Genomic DNA, 21130 nt, shown 5'->3' on the forward strand with positions numbered 1-21130 from the left:
TGAAAGATTTCTAGCTTACTCCCAGTATAGAAAAGTCACTAAAAGCAAAGGTCCCGTACCACTCCAGAGTTTGGATATGGATTTATCTGTTGAATGGATTTCATCTGAACATTTCTGACATAGAAAAGGCCCCAGTCCAAACTCAAATACAGCACCTCTACAGTCTTATGCTTACAATCACCACTAGAGGGAGCTTACTGCATTCAAAATTATTATTGAGGTCTATAGATATGTAAGCAGCTCCCCCTAGTGGTGGCTGCAGACAAAATCTTATCATGTATCTCTGTATACAGAGAGCTCTCCCTAGTGGTGACTGCAGGCAGAATCTTATCATGTATCTCTGCATACAGGGAGCTCCCCCTAGTGGTGACTGCAGACAGGATCGTATCATGTATCTCTGTATGCAGGGAGCTCCCCCTAGTGGTGGCTGCAGAAAGGATCTTATCATGTATCTCTGTATACAGGGAGCTTCACCTAGTGGTTGCTGCAGACAGGATCTTATTTTGTATCTCTGCATTCAGGGAGCTCCCCCTAGTGGTGCCTGCAGACAGGATCTTTTCATGGATCTCTGTATACAGGGAGCTCCCCTAGTGGTGGCTGCAAACAGAATCTTATCATGTATCTCTGTATACAGGGAGCTCCCCCTAGTGGTGACTGCAGACAGGATCGTATCATGTATCTCTGTATGCAGGGAGCTCCCCCTAGTGGTGACTGCAGACAGAATCTTATCATGTATCTCTGTATACAGGGAGCTCCACCTAGTGGTTGCTGCAGACAGGATCTTATTTTGTATCTCTGCATTCAGGGAGCTCCCCCTAGTGGTGCCTGCAGAAAGGATCTTATCATGTATCTCTGTATACAATGAGCTCCCTTTAGTAGCGACTGCAGACAGGAACTTATCATTTATCTCTGTATACAGGGAGCTCCCCCTAGTGGTGACTGCAGACAGGATCTTATCATGTATCTCTGTATACAGGGAGCTCCCACTAGTGGTGACTGCAGACAGGATGTTATCATGTATCTCTGTATACAGGGATCTCCCCCTAGATGTGGAAAATATGTAGATAGCTTGTAAACTGACATGATACATTTAATTGTCTCCTTCTAGTGTATGCAATCATATCAAATTTTTGTTTCTGCTGTGATACAACCTACTCAGCCACCATATCTAATCCAGTTATGTGTGATATTGGCTGTTCACCAATGAATCTACTCCCATCATATATCATACTGTTGTCTGCGCTGCTGTAGCTAATCATTTTGTGTATGATACTTTCTGTATTCCTCACATAAGTGATGTATTATACTGGGGGATTTTACTCAGTGTCTGGTCTCAGTGTCCTGTGGGGTCCATGTTGCCCCCTCCTACGCCTCGTCTTGCGCCCGTCTTGCAGGTGAGCTGCGCTGATTAGCTGTTAAGTATTTGCAGGTGTCCGGAAAATGGGGAGGAAATTGTTTGCATGAGGATCATGATTGGGGGAGGTCTATGTCATCACCCGGAGGATGTGACCCCCGACCATCCCGAGACCCTCACTGATCATAGAAAATAACTTTGGAAATGGCCAGAACACTTCTCTGATAATTCCTGAGCTTCCAGGAGTTAAATGGTTAATTCTTTCCCATGTTTTTTGGAACAGGACAAAATAACTCAGCGGACCGACCCTATTAGTAGCGTAGCCTCGCACCCGGAGGAGCGGCTGAGGACTGATGACATCACAACGTGCGGGATTTATGCCACCATACACAGGACTGCATCCGGCCAGACCCCACTATATCTGTCGTCCTGTTTTAGTTGGGTATATATATTTACCACTTGTGGCCGTCCGCTCCTAGGGGCTGATTGTGCCAGTATGGAGTGAAAAACACCAAAAATCTCAGAGAACGAATTTCTGGTTTGGGGACATTTTTAATTACATTAATAAAAGTGCAGAATTTCCCATTTAAATCCCTCGTCAATAATGTCGGGCAGGAGATGATGGGAATGCGCCTGACAGGGATTGAACGTCGATCGATTCCCCTTAAATCGCCCGAAAAAGAGGACAAATGGTGCCCGCTCCTCGCCCACCGCCCCTCTGCGCACAATGAGGCCGCTGTACGCATCACCCGGCAGCCGCCATTTGTAAACATTCACGGTGGAAAGTTCAGCAGGAAATTAGACATCGGCCGCTCTTCCTTACTGACCATTATTGGAACAACATGTTTCTTTGAGCGGTGAGGAGAGAATCCGGAACAGTCCGCCATCGTGTTCTCGGCTCCTTGGCGGCTGACGGATTTTTTCTGAATTGGAAGTTTGAGAAGTTTGTGGTTTCTGGGAAATAAAAGTTGTATAAATCATAAAAAATAGCTCAAAGGTTGAAAATATCAGATATTTGAAAGGAGACGTCCGGCAGATACGACGGGCGCGTTGCACAGCAGCCACACACAGCCTTCTATTCCCAGCATTCAGCTTTTCCACCTGTGACACAGATCATAATTTCCACCAATACCAAAGAGATTTAAATGGCAGAAAAAATCAAACAAGAAGTAAAAATGCTTTTTTTTCATGCAGATCCTATGAGTGTCCTGGAGATATTTAAAAGCCCCTGGACTGCAAGGAAATGCTCCGAAATGCCAAGAATTCCCAAAATCTTTTCCCTTATCATCGACTACTCATTTTCCACTTCAACAACACAACATTTATCTGATGAAGGTCCATGGGGACCGAAATCTTAACCTCTAGCTATCGATCCACGGACTGTAAATAAATTCACATTGTTTATCTGAGTGACGATTTTCATTACTACTACTGGTATGGATTGGAACCCTACTCAGGCCCCTCATCAAACCCCTCCAGAGTGCCATTTATGATTTTTCTACTGAGGCCATAGTAGCGCCGCGTGTCGGAGGCCACATAGTAGCGCCGCGTGTCGGAGGCCACATAGTAGCGCCGCGTGTCGGAGGCCACATAGTACTGCCATGTGCCTGAGGCCACATAGTAGCTCCGCGTGTCGGAGGCCACATAGTACCACCGCGTGTCGGAGGCCACATAGTACCGCCGCGTGTCGGAGGCCACATAGTACCGCCGCGTGTCGGAGGCCACATAGTACCGCCGCGTGTCGGAGGCCACATAGTACCGCCGCGTGTCGGAGGCCACATAGTAGCGCAGCGTGTCGGAGGCCACATAGTACCGCCGCGTTCGGAGGCCACATAGTACCGCCGCGTGTCGGAGGCCACATAGTAGCGCCGCGTGTCGGAGGCCACATAGTACCGCCGCGTGCCGGAGGCCACATAGTACCGCCGCGTGTCGGAGGCCACATAGTACCGCTGCGTGTCGGAGGCCACATAGTACCGCCGCGGGTCGGAGGCCACATAGTACCGCCGCGTGTCGGAGGCCACATAGTACCGCCGCGTGTCGGAGGCCACATAGTACCGCCGCGTGTCGGAGGCCACATAGTAGCGCAGCGTGTCGGAGGCCACATAGTACCGCCGCGTTCGGAGGCCACATAGTACCGCCGCGTGTCGGAGGCCACATAGTACCGCCGCGTGTTGGAGGCCACATAGTAGCGCAGCGTGTCAGAGGCCACATAGTACCGCCGCGTTCGGAGGCCACATAGTACCGCCGCGTTCGGAGGCCACATAGTACCGCCGCGTGTCGGAGGCCACATAGTACTGCCATGTGCCTGAGGCCATAGTACCGCCGCGTGCCTGAAGCCATAGTACCGCCGCATGCCTGAGGCCATAGTACCGCCGCGTGCCTGAAGCCATAGTACCGCCGCGTGCCTGAGGCCATAGTACCGCCGCGTGCCTGAAGCCACAGTACCACCGCGTGCCTGAGGCCATAGTATTGCCGTGTGCCTGAGGCCAAAGTACCACATGTTGAAACGGACATGACGCCACCGTTGTTGAGTTCAGGCGGTTTCTGGTATCTGATGAGTCACAATTTATTACGTGTAAATTGCGCTGAATATTGAGAAAATCCATAATAATAAAACGAATTAAGTAAAAGGCAGAAATACATAAACTATACAGTGAATGTCCGTCCCGCGGGACTGCTGAGCCGTGCGGCATCCTCATCAATGCACAGGACACCTGAGGCTCCGGGTTGCTCCTCACGAGGGTCCTGGTATCGTCCGGCTCGCTATCCAACATTAAATAATTATCTCCGTTGCCATTATCCCCCACGAGCGTCCATTACAGGCAATGATTGACAGACGAGGGCGTCCAGCGGGGGCCTCTGGGCCGGACGTCTCTGAATGAGCTGGGACAAGTGTCAGTCGTCTTTACATTCCCGGCTGTGGAGATGAAATGTGACGGCACGGAGATGTTGTAGCCGTAGAAGCCACAGGGCGGGTGCAAGGAGCAGTTTAGGGTTTCCCGGGCGAGAGGGAAAATGTTCCCAGATGTGGGAATCCCATACAACATGGGGCTGGTGGCGGCCGCTCCGGGGACGCTGTGACCCTTGTATGTTTCCAGTTTGTTGTGTCTGGAGATGCCAAATGTAGACAAGAAAGGGACGTCCACCATTAGAGGAGAAAGTATGTGCCCCCCTGGAGATGCAGGCTTATCCAGCAGAGACCGGGGTCTTAGGATGCCGCTGGGGCAGATTTTGTAGCAGAACGGGGCGTTTATGTTGTGGAGATAGGTGTCCGAGCAGTGAAGACTCCCGGCAGGCAGGTGAAACGTAGGAGGGGAACAAGACGGAGATAGAAGAGGGGATGGAGCGCCCCCACTGGGCGAGAGCGGAGAAGAACCGGAGCTTCCTCCTGTGCACGAGAGAACAATCATCAGGAACAGTAATCATCATCATCATAAGTCATCAGTAATCATCAGACATCGCCATAGTATTAAACACCAATTATTATAGGTCATTGTATCAATGATCATCAATAATCATTATACGAGCACAGTTTTTATCTCCCAAAACAACACGCGTGGCCTCTGCTGATTGTACCGTCTACATCATCGCCAGAGTTATTGAGCCCTGTGATTGCCTGCAGTGGTTATGGGTGCTATAGTCATGGTGTCACCAATGCAATAAAGACCAGAGCCACAGTGGAGAGCTGGGACTGATGGGTGTTAATAACTGTATTCGTGGAAGACCCCTATAAGGGGCCGTTTCCATTTATCCGTAGCATCAAAATCAGTTTTCTTGTTCCTCAACAGATGTCAGAAAGGCCTCGGTAGTCCTCCGACTATTTCTACTGCACAACTAGCAAAACAAAAAATGCAGCATGTGGGGATTCCTGATCCGGGTCCTTGAACAGACCGATGTGACGAATGAATGAGAATGATCCCACAGAAATTATCGTCACTGCTGCCCCGGAGGGAAAAAATGCCTGAGAAATGGGAACAAGGCATAATAATCATTCTCAGCAATTGTTATCAGTGATCAATAACGTCATTAATTATGGGAAGAATTAATACAAAGGAGAATACATTACATAGGGCCCCATACATACACATACTTATACATGTACCGTCATACAGTGCTCACACTGTATATACCGTATAGACAATATATAACTATATAATGCCCAATAATAGCACCGCACAACGTCTACACAATACTGTCACCTAATATTCATTACTACCATCCATTGCCTTCACAGTACTAACATGCAGTGTCCAAGTAAGGCTAGTTTCACACTAGCGTTTATGAGCGCAGCGACGGCCTGCGCACGGCCGCCGCTAAGCCCCGCCCCCTGCCACGCCTCCACCGGTAGCTCCGCCTACCGGCGCATGACGCTGCATGCGCCCTGCGTCCCCTATCTTTATCACAGGGGGCGCAGGCCGTGCGCAGTATGCGTTTGGCGGCGCATGCGCCTTTTTGACGGTGCGCCGACGCAACCAAACTGCAGCAGGTTGCGTTTGGCGCAGGTCGGCGCACCGTCAAAAAGGCGCATGCGCCGCCAAACGCATACTGCGCACGGCCTGCGCCCCCTGTGATAAAGATAGGGGACGCAGGGAGCATGCAGCGTCATGCGCCGGTAGGCGGAGCTACCGGCGGAGGCGCGGCAGGGGGCGGGGTTTAGCGGCGGCCGTGCGCAGGCCGTCGCTGCGCTCATAAATGCTAGTGTGAAACTAGCCTAACACTGCCATGTACTAACTAAATACTACCATTATACACAGGTCAAAATCCAACTAAACGCTGCCTGCAATATTACAATACAGCGCCTGTGTAACACTACCATATAACACTCACATCATTCCCGCCATATGGTGCCCACACAAAACTGCCACCCACTGACAATGTTATAGCCATACAGAAATTGTCCCATAAATCACTTGCAAACACAACCATACACCACTACTGACACTGGGCATGTAGGACCATCAGTGGAGGTCGTCAAAAGGGTCTCAAGTTCCTAAATGGTTAAAATTGCAAAATGCTTGTTAAAAAAAAAAAAGAGCACGGTGAGATAGTGGACAGGTTGTTGCCATGGTAACCAGCCACCTCTGCAGCCTCAGAGTGGCTGTTTACTTAGGTAAGGAGAGGGTGCTGCATCGAGGCTGTATGTATTAGAGGCTGTAAGTGTCGCTCTGAAGAAGCCCGGGTCACTGGATCAGTGAGGACCAGTGGCACGATCATGTCCGATCTGTCAATCCTCAGGAGCGCATGGTCCCCCGTCATCCAAGAGGCAGAGGAGCTGCTGCATGCAGATTGTTACAGCACTGGTCGAGCTGTCAGATGAGCGTCTATTAGACCTCAATCAGACATCCGTGTTAGGTCGGTTTCACACATCCTGATATTTCCAGTACCGGAGAAATCCATGTGGACCTCCCTCGTACCTAGGGCGGCGGGGTACTCGGTACCGGGCCCGTTGGTTTCAATGGGAGATGTCACGGTAGCTGTGACCCGGTCCGTGGCCCTGGGTGTTGTGAGTTCATTTTCCCCTTCATTACTGAGGCCCGAGGAACTCCCTCTTCTGGTAAAGAAAGGTAGTGAGCCTGATTATCAAACACCTGAGGCTGATGATGATGACTGGCTGAGTGGAGTTACTGACTGGATATAAGGCTGCCGACGCCCTTCTGCCCTGCGGGTGATTTCTCTGTGGGATCCTTGGAGACCAGTCTGAATTCCTGCTCCTCTAAAGCTAAGTTTGCTGCTCGGCCTTTTGCTTTGGTGCTTTGACTTTGTTTTGCTTTGTTTTTCTGGATTTCTGCCATTCCCTGCTGGGGTGTGCTGAATTCATTTAGCTCTGTCTTCTGAAAATACCTGAGTGCTGATTTAGTTTTTGAAGCCTAGCTGCTTCAGGGCCTTTTTCATATCAGCTTGTTGGCTTATGTCTTTGATAGGGTTTTGGCAGATTGCAGACAGCAGCCTTCCTGTCCTTTCCTATCTAGGTAGTTTTGGGCCCCGTCTTTGCTCAGTCTATCTTTCTGTCTGTGTTAGTATTTTCATCTTGCTTCACCGTCATTATATGTTGGGGGCTGCCTATTGCTTTGGGGTCTGCTCTGGGGCAGTTTAGATTTCCCCTTTCTTTCTTTAGGCCTATGTAATTCTCCGGCTGTGATGGAGGGGTCTAGGGCATCGTAGGAACCCCCCATGGCTACTGCTAGTTGTGTTGATAGGTTCAGGGGTCTGCAATCTGATAGTTGCCAACTTCTCTGGTTTTCTGGACTTAGCTTGTATTTCTACTTTTGCCTCCTACGGTGACTCATTCATAACACCTGGGCGTCCATTGTAAAAGGGGAATGTTGAGCGTGAGGATGATAATGATTAAAGTTTATTAGTGAATGATTCGTGATGCCTCCTGTGGTGTTCGGCAATAAAGATGTTAAGCCGACGCTGCAGACAGATCCTCTGGGACAGATGGTGTGGTACAGCAATGATGGTGTGGCCCTCCACAGGTAGGGCTGTAGTCCCAGGGCAGTGAGGATAGGTGTTGAGGAAGAGGGTGTAGTGTCTGGCACAGAGATGTAGCAGTGCTGAGTAGGTGGCGCAAGAATAAGCGGAGGACAGCAGGGCATGTAGTTCCAAAGCTTTACTCACAGTCTGTTGAGCGTACAGGTGCCCACATCCGTGCCGTGTCCTCCAGGTCAGGGACTCAGCCAACCTCCAGGCAAGATGAAGTATCCCCTTCCAACACTCCGCCAACATATGTGCCTTTTCTGAACGTCTCCCTTTTGCGCCTATAGTGAAGTACTCTCAGTACCGAGTTACACTGGAGTTCCTCCTGTCAGATGTTTTTAGAACTGTACTTGTACGGCAGACAGCTGTAGCCTGCTTCGGGGACTCCTTGCTACTAAGTCCCGGCTGTTGCTGTTGGGCCCCCAAGTCTTGTGTGGGAATAAAGTGGTGACAACTTCTATTCCTCCGGTGTCTGCTGCAGGACCATTAGTATCCATACAACCTCGGGGACCGGACCCTGGCCTTGCGCTGTGAACTCGGGAAGGGTTCTGCTCTAACCCTAATCCTTAGTCCTCCTCTCCTTATGTTCCGTACTAATCCTTCCTTCTTATGGAGAGAGTCAGACTTTCCATCAATGTCTCCTGTGCCAGCGGACCCAGGTCACTGAGGTCGGCTGCAGCACGTCCTTCATCCATCCCACTCAGGGGATGTTCACTCCTCCTCTGACTCTGTCAGACTGACTAAATTCTAAACTCTTCCAGCTCTTTTGATGCTAACTAAACTCCACCCGCCTCCCAGCACGCTTCGTGTTCCAAGCAGGGAGCCACCAAAGGTGCTTTGCTACACTACTATGTTGTGTGGGATGCAGGTGTTGGAGCGTGGTCAGGTGTCTCCACCTTACCTGAATGGTGGGGCACCACACCTCAGCAGGAGGTGCAGTACCTCTGTGGCGACTGAACCCTCAGGGGCGACTGAACCCTCATGTACATGTGTCTGTGTGTCCATTTGTCACATCTGTGTGCTATCCGTGTGTACCATCCTTGTGTGATCCATGTGCTGTCCGTGTGGATACATACCAGAGCCTAGAATTAAAACAATTTGTTTCAATTTTAATCTTTTGACTTAAAAAACGCACACAGATGGCAAACGGACGCCATCCGTGTGCAGTACGTGTTTACATGGACCTACTGACTTTTATGGATCCGTGTGATCCGTGCAGATGCACAAAAATGGACATGTTGATGTGTGGAGTACACGGAGACACGGTCTGTGAGAAGACACAGATATGTGCATAGACCCATTCATTTGAATGGGTCTACATGTGTCAGTGTCTCCGGTACGTGTGAAAACTGTCACCACACGTACTGGAGACACGGACGTGTGAAAGAGGCCTTATATGTACATGTTCTATACCTAATTTCTACAGACACAACATGTGCCCATACAGTCTATGGTGCTAGTCACATTAAAATGTCCGTGCAAAAATTACAGAGATGTGTCCTTTTTTTAGCCAACTTCAAAGATGAAAAGTACAAATATGAGTCTATAAGTCTGCGAAGCTCACTGACAGCACATGGACGGCATCAGTGTACGATCCAAGCGCTGTCCGTGATTAACCCTGTAATGTACAGGAGAAGCTGTCAGATATTTATCCATAAAGGAAAAATCACTGATGAAACAAGGTAAAAACTGACACACGGAGCAAACACTGAGACAACTCAGATCCAAAACGCTGAGGACCCTCAGATCCAAAATGCCAAGAACCTTTGGAACCAAAACACCTAGGATGCTTGGAACCAAAACACTGTGGACCCTCAGATCCAAAACTCAAAGGACCCTCAGATCCAAAATGCCTAGGACCCTCAGATCCAAAACATAGAGGACCCTCAGATTCAAAATGCCGATGACCCTCAGATCAAAACACAGAGGACCCCCTTAAATCCAAAACACAGAGGACCCTCAGATCCAAAACACCCAGGACCCTCAGATCCAATACGCAAAGGACCCTCAGATCCAAAATGCCGAGGACCCTCAGATCCAATACACAAAGGACCCTCAGATCCAAAACACAGAGGACCCCCTTAAATCCAAAACACCCAGGACCCTCAGATCCAAAACACAGAGAACCCTCAAATCCAAAACACCCAGGACCCTTGGATTGTGACTGAGTCCTGACAATTGTATCCAGTCTGCATAAAGTACTCTCCCAGCTGCACAGAATTGTCTCCCATTGTTACAAAGTATCAGTCTGGAAGTCTCAGCATTGTCGGCACTGACACATTGTATCCACTTCCCAGCTGAGCACAGGGTCGCTCTGTGCAGGGTTTGGCTCTGTTCTTTCACATTGTGTTCATGCAGAACGTAGGATCCAAATTATTATTGTATTTGAGCCTTTGTCTATTTTTTCTAGTCATTGGTGTTTTCCATTTGTGTTTTATTCTTCTTTTAATTTGGGCCTTTTTTTAAAGTCTATTTTAGGGTATGTGCACACGTTGCCGGTTTCATTGCGGATTCTGCACAATCCGCAGGTCAAAATACCCGCGTTTTACTTGCGGATTCCCTGTGGGTTTTCTGCAGATTTCACCTGCGTTTTTACACCTGCAGATTCCTATAATGGAATAGGTGTAAAAACGCTGCAGATTCCGCACAAAGAATTGACATGCTGCGGAAAATAAACCGCTGCGTTTCTGCTCGGAATTTTCCGCAGCTTGTGCACAGCGGTTTTGTTTTCCATAGGATTACAAAGTACTGTACATCGCATGGAAAACTGCTGCGTATCCGCAGGGCCAAATCCACTGCGGATCTCATAGAATCATAGAATCATAGAATCATAGAATTGTAGAGTTGGAAGGGACCTCCTGGGCCATCTGGTCCAACCCCCTGCTCAAAGCAGGATTCGCTAAATCATCCCAGTCAGATGTCTGTCCAGCCTCTGTTTGAAGACTTCCATTGAAGGAGAACTCACCACTTCTCGTGGCAGCTTGTTCCACTCATTGATCACTCTAACTGTCAAAAAGTTTTTTCTAATATCTAATCTGTGTCTCCTCCCATTCAGTTTCATCCCATTGCTTCTAGTCTTTCCTTGTGCAAATGAGAATAAAGTTGATCCTTCTACAATGTGACAGCCCTTTAGATATTTGTAGACAGCTATTAAGTCTCCTCTCAGTCTTCTCTTTTGCAAACTAAACATTCCCAAATCCTGCAACCTTTCCTCATAAGACAGGGTTTGCAGACCGGTCACCATTCTGGTCGCTCTTTTCTGAACTTGCTCCAGTTTGTTGATGTCTTTTTTAAAATGTGGTGCCCAAAATTGGACACAATATTCCAGATGAGGTCTGACCAAAGAGGAGTAGAGGGAAATAATGACTTCACGTGATCTAGACTGTATGCTTCTGTTAATACATCCTAGAATTGCATTTGCCTTTTTTGCTGCTGCATCACACTGTTGACTCATATTCAGTCTGTGATCTATTAGTATACCCAAGTCTTTTTCACATGTGCTGTCACTTAGCCCTATTCCTCCCATTCTATATATGCTTTTTCCATTTTTATTGCCCAGATGTAGTACTTTGCATTTCTCCCTGTTAAAAACCATTCTGTTAGTTGCTGCCCACTTCTCCAGTTTATTTAAATCTTTTTGAATCCTCTCTCTCTCTTCTCTAGTATTAGCTATCCCTCCTAGCTTTGTGTCATCAGCAAATTTAATCAGTTTACCCTCAATTCCTTCATCTAAATCGTTGATAAAGATGTTGAACAATACAGGGCCCAGGACAGAGCCCTGTGGTACCCCACTTGAGACATTCTTCCAACTGGATGTGCAGCCATTTACGACCACTCTTTGGGTCCGATCACTAAGCCAGTTATGAATCCACTTAACAGTTGCCTTGTCCATTCCATACTTAATCATTTTTTCAATAAGGATTGTATGAGAGACTTTGTCAAATGCTTTGCTGAAGTCAAGATATACTATATCTACAGCATTTCCTTGATCCACCCAATCAGTGATACCGTCATAGAAGGAAATTAAGTTAGTCTGACATGACTTATTAGTTACAAACCCATGCTGACTCTGTTTAATCACTTCATTCTTATCCAGGTATTGACATACATGTTGTTTAATAATTTGTTCAAAGATCTTTCCTGGTATAGAAGTCAGACTCACCGGCCTATAGTTACCTGGGTCCACCTTCTTCCCTTTTTTGAAGATAGGAACAACATTTGCTCTTCTCCAGTCTTCTGGCACTTCTCCTGTTCTCCAAGAATTTTCAAAGATTATAGAGAGGGGTTCAAAAATTTCTTCTGCTATCTCCTTCAGTACTCTGGGGTGTAATTCATCTGGACCTGGAGACTTGAATTCATTTAGGCTAGCTAAGTGTTTCCTCACTATCTTTCTGTTTATAGATATCCTGGATTCTTCTATTCCCGTAATAGGACAGTGAATAACAGTTGATGTTACATTTCCTTTCTGAGAGAAAACAGATGCAAAATAGGAATTTAAAAGTTCAGCCTTCTCAACATCCTGTCTTACCATTTCATCATTTTCATCCTGTAAAAATCCTATAGCATCTTTGACTTTTCTTTTACTTTTGACATATCCCCAAAATCCTTTATTATTGCTTTTGACATCTCTTGCAAGCCTCAATTCATTTTCAGCTTTAGCTAATCTGATTTGTGCCCTGCAGGTTCTGCAGACAGCATTATATTCTTCTTTAGATATGCCTCCCTCTTTCCATTTTATAAACATTTTTTTCTTCCTTTTTAGCATGTGCTTAAGTTCTGTGTTCATCCATCCTGGTTTCCTTAACTGCTTCCTATTCTTCCCTCTTTTCGGAATTGTTAACAACTGTGCTTTGAGAATTTCATTTTTCAAGATTTCCCATCCTTCCTGGACATTTTTGTCTTTAAGGATATCCAGCCATTGGATCCCTCCAATTCTCTTTCTGAATCCCTTAAAATCTGCCTTTCTGAAATCTAACCTTGACGTCTGAGTCTTCACAGGTCTTCCGCCTCTAGTTATCCAAAATTCTAAAATAGCATGGTCGCTACCTCCTAGGGTCCCAGCCACTTTTACCTCCTCAACCATCTGCAGCCAAATCCGCAACGTGTGCACAGACCCTTATGTGTTCACTTGTTCCAGATGCTTCGGCTGATCCATGATTTGTTACTTTTTTAAAAGTGGGAACCATTTTTGTGAAAATATTCCCCAGTCCCTTCCTCGTCCCAAAGAGATTTTATGGATATTTAACATTTTATGCAAGTTTTGCAAAATTTTCGGGGAACATGTGACTTTTTGGGCAGTTGCGAATATTATCATTTCAAAAAATTCTTGAGCAGCGTCCACCATTTTAAATAATTTGGCATAAAAGTCGCCAATGAATACCGCAAGACAAAAATGAAATAAATGAATAAAAGTAACTTTAAAAAAAGAAACACAAATAAAAAATTAGGGACAAAGTTTGTTTTCGGGTTTGCGATGATGCGGGCGCAGGATTCATTATTCTGTTGCTTTCGGCTAATTCATCATTTGTGACTTTTCGGAATGTCTCTAGATGTTTGCAGAGTTTCTGCAGCTCACTACTGGGGAACAAAATGTCATTTGTTTTTATTTGCACAATTGAAGACTGAAGTGCGACAGTTTATTGCTTACTGAAAGTACGATGCCACAACCGCTGCAAATACTGATGTGTTGGCAGGAAAAATTCAATTTTCCCATTCGTTAGAATAGGTAAAAAATGCTGCAAAATCTCTGATCGAATTGTCGAGTTGCACATATGAACTGATCAAATCTGCAAGGAAAAAATAAGCAACATGTGCAGGAGACTGCAGGAAAAACTTCAGTTTTTGTATCAGATCTGTGCAGGAAAAAATACAACAAAAATGCAGCAAACGCTTACCGTGTGCACCGACCCGAAAAGGTCTCAAAAAAGCAGTGAAATTCTTTTTCATATTCTTACGGAATTCCCTTCGATGAAACTGACACAATCAATTTATTCCACAGGTTAATACAGTTGTGGAGACTTTTTATTTCTTTTTTTTTTTACTTCTCTACAATAAAAATATACAAAAAATTATTTTTTTATTTTGTCGCCACATTCAGGGGAGTTCAGCTTAGCTTTCATTTGACATAGCCGTATGAGGGCTCGTTGCTTTGAGAGACAGGTGTATTTTTTATTTTAAGGTACCTGCAACTTGCCAACTATATTAATTTTTCATAAATCGGGGGATGTAAGCAAAATGTTAGTAGGCTAAATAGCCTACTAACTGTGCGGGATAAAAATGTGCTGTATTTGTTTTATACTGAGGGGTGTCGGGTGCAGGGAGACATTTGTGGGAGAATTTTAACAACACACTTTAATAGTCCAGTATCACTGTGTATTGTGTCCATCAGTCCGTCAGGTCCAGCCTCAAGGGGTTAATGGAAAATGGATTAACCAGCTGCCACTCAGCTCTCCGAGGCTCCAGAAAAGCCAGAATAAACCATCTCCTGCTCCAATACCACAATACTAGTCTGGTTAAGATGGGTGACAAACAATCTCTGTATAGCAACTTACACTACAGTAAATGGCTACAGAACAGATTTATAGCAAGTGATGTCTGACAAATCCCTGAACAGCGGCCGTAATACAGATTCCATGTTCCCCAAATCACCGACACCTCATAATGTAACGTGCAACCCGAGCAAGTGATCCGCATGTAACTGCAAAGCCTCTTACCAGCTGGATCGGCCCCAAAGGCCTTAAAGTCTAAGGAAAGAGAAGATCTCCATGGGTAGTTCTCAAGAAGACCATCCAGAACTCCCCTAAAACACAAAAGTCAAATGATCAGCCCACGACTTGGAAGATGAGAGCGGCACAAAAGATATGTTCTTGTACATAGGAGCAGTATTATAGTAATGTTCTTGCACATAGGAGCAGTATTATAATAGTTATATTCTTGTATATAGGGAGCAGTATTATAGTAGTTATATTCTTGTACATAGGGGCAGTATTATAGTAGCTATATTCTTGTACATAGGAGCAGTATTATAGTAGTTATATTCTTGTACATAGGAGCAGTATTATAGTAGTTATATTCTTGTACATAGGGGCAGTATTATAGTAGTTATATTCTTGTACATAGGGGCAGTATTATAGTAGTTATATTCTTGTACATAGGAGCAGTATTATAGTAGTTATATTCTTGTACATAGGAGCAGTATTATAGTAGTTATATTCTTGTACATAGGGGCAGTATTATAGTAGTTATATTCTTGTACATAGGGGCAGTATTATAGTAGTTATATTCTTGTACATAGGAGCAGTATTATAGTAGTTATATTCTTGTACATAGGAGCAGTATTATAGTAGTTATATTCTTGTACATAGGAGCAGTACTATAGTAGTTATATTCTTGTACATAGGAGCAGTATTATAGTAGTTATATTCTTGTACATAGGGGCAGTATTATAGTAGTTATATTCTTGTACATAGGGGCAGTAGTATAGTAGTTATATTCTTGTACATAGGGGCAGTATTATAGTAGTTATATTCTTGTACACAGGAGCAGTATTATAGTAGTTATATTCTTGTACATAGGGGCAGTATTATAGTAGTTATTTTCTTGTACAAAGGGGCAGTATTACAGTAGTTATATTCTTGTACATAGGAGTATTATAGTAGTTATATTCTTGTACATAGGAGCAGTATTATAGTAGCTATATTCTTGTACCTAGGGGGCAGTATTATAGTAGTTATATTCTTGTACATACAGGGCAGTATTATAGTAGTTATATTCTTGTGCATGGAGGGCAGTATTATAGTAGTTACAGTGCCTTGTGAAAGTATTCGGCCCCCTGGAACTTTTCAACCTTTTTCCACATATCATGCTTCAAACATAAAGATACCAAATGTAAATTTTTGGTGAAGAATCAACAAGTGGACCACAATTGTGAAGTTGAACGAAATTTATTGGTTATTTTAAATTTTTGTGGAAATTCAAAAACTGAAAAGTGGGGCGTGCAATATTATTCGGCCCTTTTACTTTCAGTGCAGCAAACTCACTCCAGAAGTTCATTGTGGATCTCTGACTGATCCAATGTTGTCCTAAATGACTAATGATGATAAATATAATCCACCTGTGTGTAATCAAGTCTCTGTATAAATGTACCTGCTCTGTGATAGTCTCAGGGTTCTGTTTGAAACACAGAGAACATCAGGAAGAGCAAGGAACACAACAGGCAGGTCCGTGATACTGTTGTGGAAAAGTTTAAAGTCGGATTTGGATACAAAATGATTTCCAAAACTTTAAACATCCCAAGGAGCACTGTGCAAGCGATCATATTGAAATGGAAGGAGTATCATACCACTGCAAATCTATCAAGACCCGGCCGTCCCTCTAAACTTTCATCTCAAACAAGGAGAAGGCTGATCAGAGGTGCAGCCAAGAGGCCCATGATCACTCTGGATGAACTGCAGAGATCTACAGCTGAGGAGGGACAGTCTGTCCATAGGACAACAATCAGTCGTACAATGCCCAAATCTGGCCTTTATGGAAGAGTGGCAAGAAGAAAGCCATTTCTCAAAGATATCCATAAAAAGTGTTGCTAAAAGTTTGCAACAAGCCACCTGAGAGACACACCAAACATGTGGAAGAAGGTGCTCTGGTCAGATGAAACCAAAATTAAACTTTTTGGCAACAATGTCAAACGATATGTTTGGTGTAAAGGCAACACAGCTAATCACCCTGAACACACCATCCCCACTGTCAAACATGGTGGTGGCAGCATCATGGTTTGGGCCTGCTTTTCTTCAGCGGGGACAGGGAAGATGGTTAAAATCGATGGGAAGATGGATGGAGCCAAATACAGGATCGTTCTTGAAAAAAACCTTTTGGAGTCTGCAAAAGACCTGAGACTGGGACGGAGATTTGTCTTCCAAGACAATGATCCCAAACATAAAGCAAAATCTGCAATGGAATGGTTCACAAATAAACGTATCCAGGTGTTAGAATGGCCATGTCAAAGTCCAGACCTGAATCCAATCGAGAATCTATGGAAAGAGCTGAAAACTGCTGTTCACAAACGATCTCCATCAAACCTCACTGAGCTTGAGCTGTTTGCCAAGGAAGAATGGGCAAGAATTTCAGTCTCTTGATGTACAAAACTGAAAGAGACATACCCCAAGCGACTTGCAGCTGCAATCGCAGCAAAAGGGGGCGCAACAAAGTATTAAGTTAAAGGAGCCGAATAATATTGCACGCCCCACTTTTCAGTTTTTGAATTTCCACAAAAATTTAAAATAACCAATAAATTTCGCTCAACTTCACAACTGTGTCCCACTTGTTGTTGATTCTTCACCAAACACCAAAAATTTACATTTGGTATCTTTATGTTTGAAGCATGATATGTGGGAAAAGGTTGAAAAGTTCCAGGGGGCCAAATACTTTCGCAAGGCTCTGTATATTCTGGTACATAGGGGGCAGTATTATAATAGCTATATTCTCGTACATGGGGGCAGTATTATAGTAGTTATACTCTTATACATAGCAGCAGTATTATAGTAGTTATATTCTTATACATAGGGGCAGTATTATAGTAGTTATATTCTTGTACATAGGGACAGTATTATAGTAAATATATTCTTGTACATAGGGGGCAGTATTATAGTAGTTATATTCTTGTACATAGGGGCAGTATTATAGTAGTTATATTCTTGTACATAGGGACAGTATTATAGTAGTTATATTCTTGTACATAGGGGGCAGTATTATAGTAGTTATATTCTTGTACATAGCGGCAGTATTATAGTAGTTATATTCTTGTATATAGGGGCAGTATTATAGTAGCTATATACTTGTACATCGGGGGCAGTATTATAGTAGTTATATTCTTGTACATAGCAGCAGTATTATAGTAGTTATATTCTTGTATATAGGGGCAGTATTATAGTAGTTATAGTCTTGTACATAGGAGCAGTATTATAGTAGTTATATTCTTGTATATAGGGGCAGTATTATAGTAATTATATTCTTATACATAGCAGCAGTATTATAGCAGTTATATTCTTGTATATAAGGGGCAGTATTATAGTAATTATAGTCTTGTACATAGGGACAGTATTATAGTAATTATATTCTTATACATAGCAGCAGTATTATAGTAGTTATATTCTTGTATATAGGGGCTGTATTATAGTAGTTATATTCTTATACATAGCAGCAGTATTATAGTAGTTATATTCTTGTACATAGGGACAGTATTATAGTAATTATATTCTTATACATAGCAGCAGTATTATAGTAGTTATATTCTTGTACATAGAGGACAGCATTATAGTAGTTATGTTCTTGTACACAGGGGGCAGTATTATAGTAATTATATTCTTATACACAGCAGCAGTATTATAGTAGTTACATTCTTGTACATAGGGGGCAGTATTATAGTAGTTATATTCTTATACATAGCAGCAGTATTATAGTAGTTATATTCTTGTATATAGGGGCAGTATTATAGTAGTTATATTCTTATACATAACAGCAGTATTATAGTAGTTATATTCTTGTATATAGTGGCAGTATTATAGTAATTATATTCTTATACACAGCAGCAGTATTATAGTAGTTACATTCTTGTACATAGGGGGCAGTATTATAGTAGTTATTACCTGTTCCTTCCTGGGTCTCTAAAGCCTTTTGCAAATGGATTTCTGTCAATTTTCAACTTTGTTATCTATGGAGAAAATGATTATATATGAAGTAGTAATATGAACATATGATTGTAGAATCTGATGTTCTGATTTCTGATTGATGTATTTGTTACAGGGTATTTTTAGCTTTCTATTTGCTAGGCATTCTGGGAGTTGTTGTGCTCTGTAACCCTATAGACTATTCCCCGCTGCCCATATGACACAGCGGCGCCCCCACCTGCTGGTTCTGATATGCTGTTACTGTGGTGAATTCTGTTTCTTTGAATGAAAACGTCTTCACCCCGTCTGCCGGTAACGACTGAATCTGAGACAGGTCAAAGCGCGAGTCTTGGACTATGACGTGGACCCGGGGCTTGTACTTGTGCATCGACTGCAGGATGATCTGCAAACATAAGAGAAGAATTATCAGTCAGCAGCACACGGCCGCCATTGTAATCAGTCTTGTAGGTGACTCTGCTGTTTCCCTCCAAAATGAAGTGATTGTACAGAGGGCCAGCAGAATAGGCAGAAATACCCAATGTTCTACCGGCGCCACACGCAGGCGTTTGTACGTAAAGTGACGTGCAGAGTCTTCAGACCCTGCACTTTACTATATCATAGGCGCAGATCTTGAGTATTTATTTTCCCCACAGACTACAAGACCCCAGACATAACCCCCCACAACCCCAAAGATTACAAGACACCAGACATAAGCAACCACCTTAAAGATTGCAAGACCCCAGACATAACCCCCTGCACCCCAAAGATTACAAGACCCCAGACATAACCCCCTGCACCCCAAAGATTACAAGACCCTAAACAAAACCCCCAGTACCCTACAGTTCACGAGACCCCAAACATAACCCCCCGCACCCTAAATGTTACAAGATCCCAGACATAACCCACCCCACATCCCAAAGATTACAAGATCCCAGATATAATCCACCATTCCACAGATAACAAGACCCCAAACATAACCCCTGGACCCCAAAGATCACGTCCGCAGACATAACCCCCCACACATCACAAGACACTGGACATAACCCAATACAGCACCCCATAGATCACGAGACCCAAGACATAACCCCTACACATTACAGATCACAAGGTCTCAGATATGATCCCCGCACCTGAAAGATCACGAGACCCCAGACATAACCACCACACACTACAGATCACGAGACCCCAGACATAACACACAGATCACGTGACTTTAGATGTAGCTGATAATGCACCTGACAACTGACACCTGTGCAGAGGATGGCGTCTGACACCTATGAAACCTATGTGTTTTGGACGTCACTTGATGTTGGTGACGTTGATGTAGTTGTGATGTGCGGGTGTCATACTGGATGGGGTCACACTGGGCAGTGACCGGAGTAATGTGCTGTGACCAATGACACATCTGTTGCTGCCAAATGGAGGAATTTCAGGACTGTGGAGAACACAGCAAAGAAGATGAATGCGGCCCCCGCACGTCACCGAGGGTCATGTAGAGACACATAGGTATAAGGGGTTTATGGCATTATACAGTGTATATACAAATGCAATACCAATAAAGATGGGACGCTGTGTAACATGTAAAGAGAACAAGAACTAACTATCTGGAAATCTCTTATCGACATATTTTATTCACACAGAGCATAGAGCAGATCAGAAATGTTGGACATTTTTCCATCTTATCTGAATATATGAACTTATTTAGAAATTCATGGAAGCGATAGCTCAAAAAAGTTGGGCCAAGGATAATAATAGGCTGGAAGAAGGCAGAGGCAGAAGAGGCAGAGTCTCTCAGGAGCAAAGATGTCAGAGATCACAGATCTGCGTCTAAAAATGATGGAACACATTCAGAAAAAAATTCCTTAACATAAAACTACTAAGTCTTTGAACTTCCTCCATCTACAGCACATAATGTCATCAGAAGATTCAGAGATTATGGAGAGAGCCATGTGCACAAGTGACAAAGACGAAGGTCACTATTTGAGGTTTGGGATCTCCGAACCCTCGGGCCGCACTGAATTAAAATCAGGCATGATTACCTGTGCAGATCACTCCATGGAGTCAGGCATAATCCATAAATTATTGTCTATGATGAGGAAGAGAGTAACCATCCAGCTTGAACTCCTCGTGTTTCCTCCCTCTACTAACCTACCTATGCTCGACATTGCCATTTCCTTGTGTGGTTCCACCATTAATCCCCAGCAACATGCCCGCTGTCTTGGGGTCATACTTGATTCCGAGCTTTCATTCACCCCCCACATCTGATCAGTGGCTCGCTCTTGTTATCTGCACCTCAAAAACATTTTTAGAATTCGACCCTTTCTTATTTTCGACTCTGCAAAAACTCTTACTGTTTCTCTTATTCATACTGGACAATTGTAACTCTCTACTAATCGGTCTCCCTCTTACCAAACTCTCCCCTTTCCAATCTGTCCTGAATGCTGCAGCCAGGATCAAATTCCTCACCAATCGTTATACCGATGCCTCTATCTTGTGCCAGTCCTTACACTGGTTATCCATCCACTCCAGAACAGTATAAACTTATTAACCCCCCTCAAAGCACTCCATGGCTCAGCACCACCCTACATCTCCTCCCTCGTCTCAGCCTACCACCCTAACTGTGCCCTCCATTCTGCTA

At 44.3% G+C, this 21130-nt stretch overlaps 1 protein-coding gene across 3 annotated transcripts in view; it reads right to left on the bottom strand.

Annotated features, from left to right (window-relative positions):
- Positions 1-3904: 3904 nt before the first annotated feature.
- TBX22 (T-box transcription factor 22) overlaps positions 3905-21130 on the bottom strand; it is a 104060-nt gene continuing 86834 nt past the window's right edge. For all 3 annotated transcript variants that reach the window (XM_073561173.1, XM_073561172.1, XM_073561174.1), the window contains exons 5-8: positions 18731-18895; positions 18472-18536; positions 14545-14630; positions 3905-4742 (exon numbers count right to left, since the gene is read on the bottom strand). In XM_073561173.1, coding sequence (XP_073417274.1) covers positions 4171-4742; positions 14545-14630; positions 18472-18536; positions 18731-18895 — 888 coding nt within the window. In that variant the 3' untranslated portion in view covers positions 3905-4170. The remainder of the gene's footprint in view (positions 4743-14544; positions 14631-18471; positions 18537-18730; positions 18896-21130) is intronic.

This window comes from Dendrobates tinctorius, unplaced genomic scaffold (genome assembly GCF_039654945.1).
Source record: "Dendrobates tinctorius isolate UK_male_01 unplaced genomic scaffold, ASM3965494v1 ptg000315l, whole genome shotgun sequence".
Classification (NCBI taxonomy): Eukaryota; Metazoa; Chordata; class Amphibia; order Anura; family Dendrobatidae; genus Dendrobates; species Dendrobates tinctorius.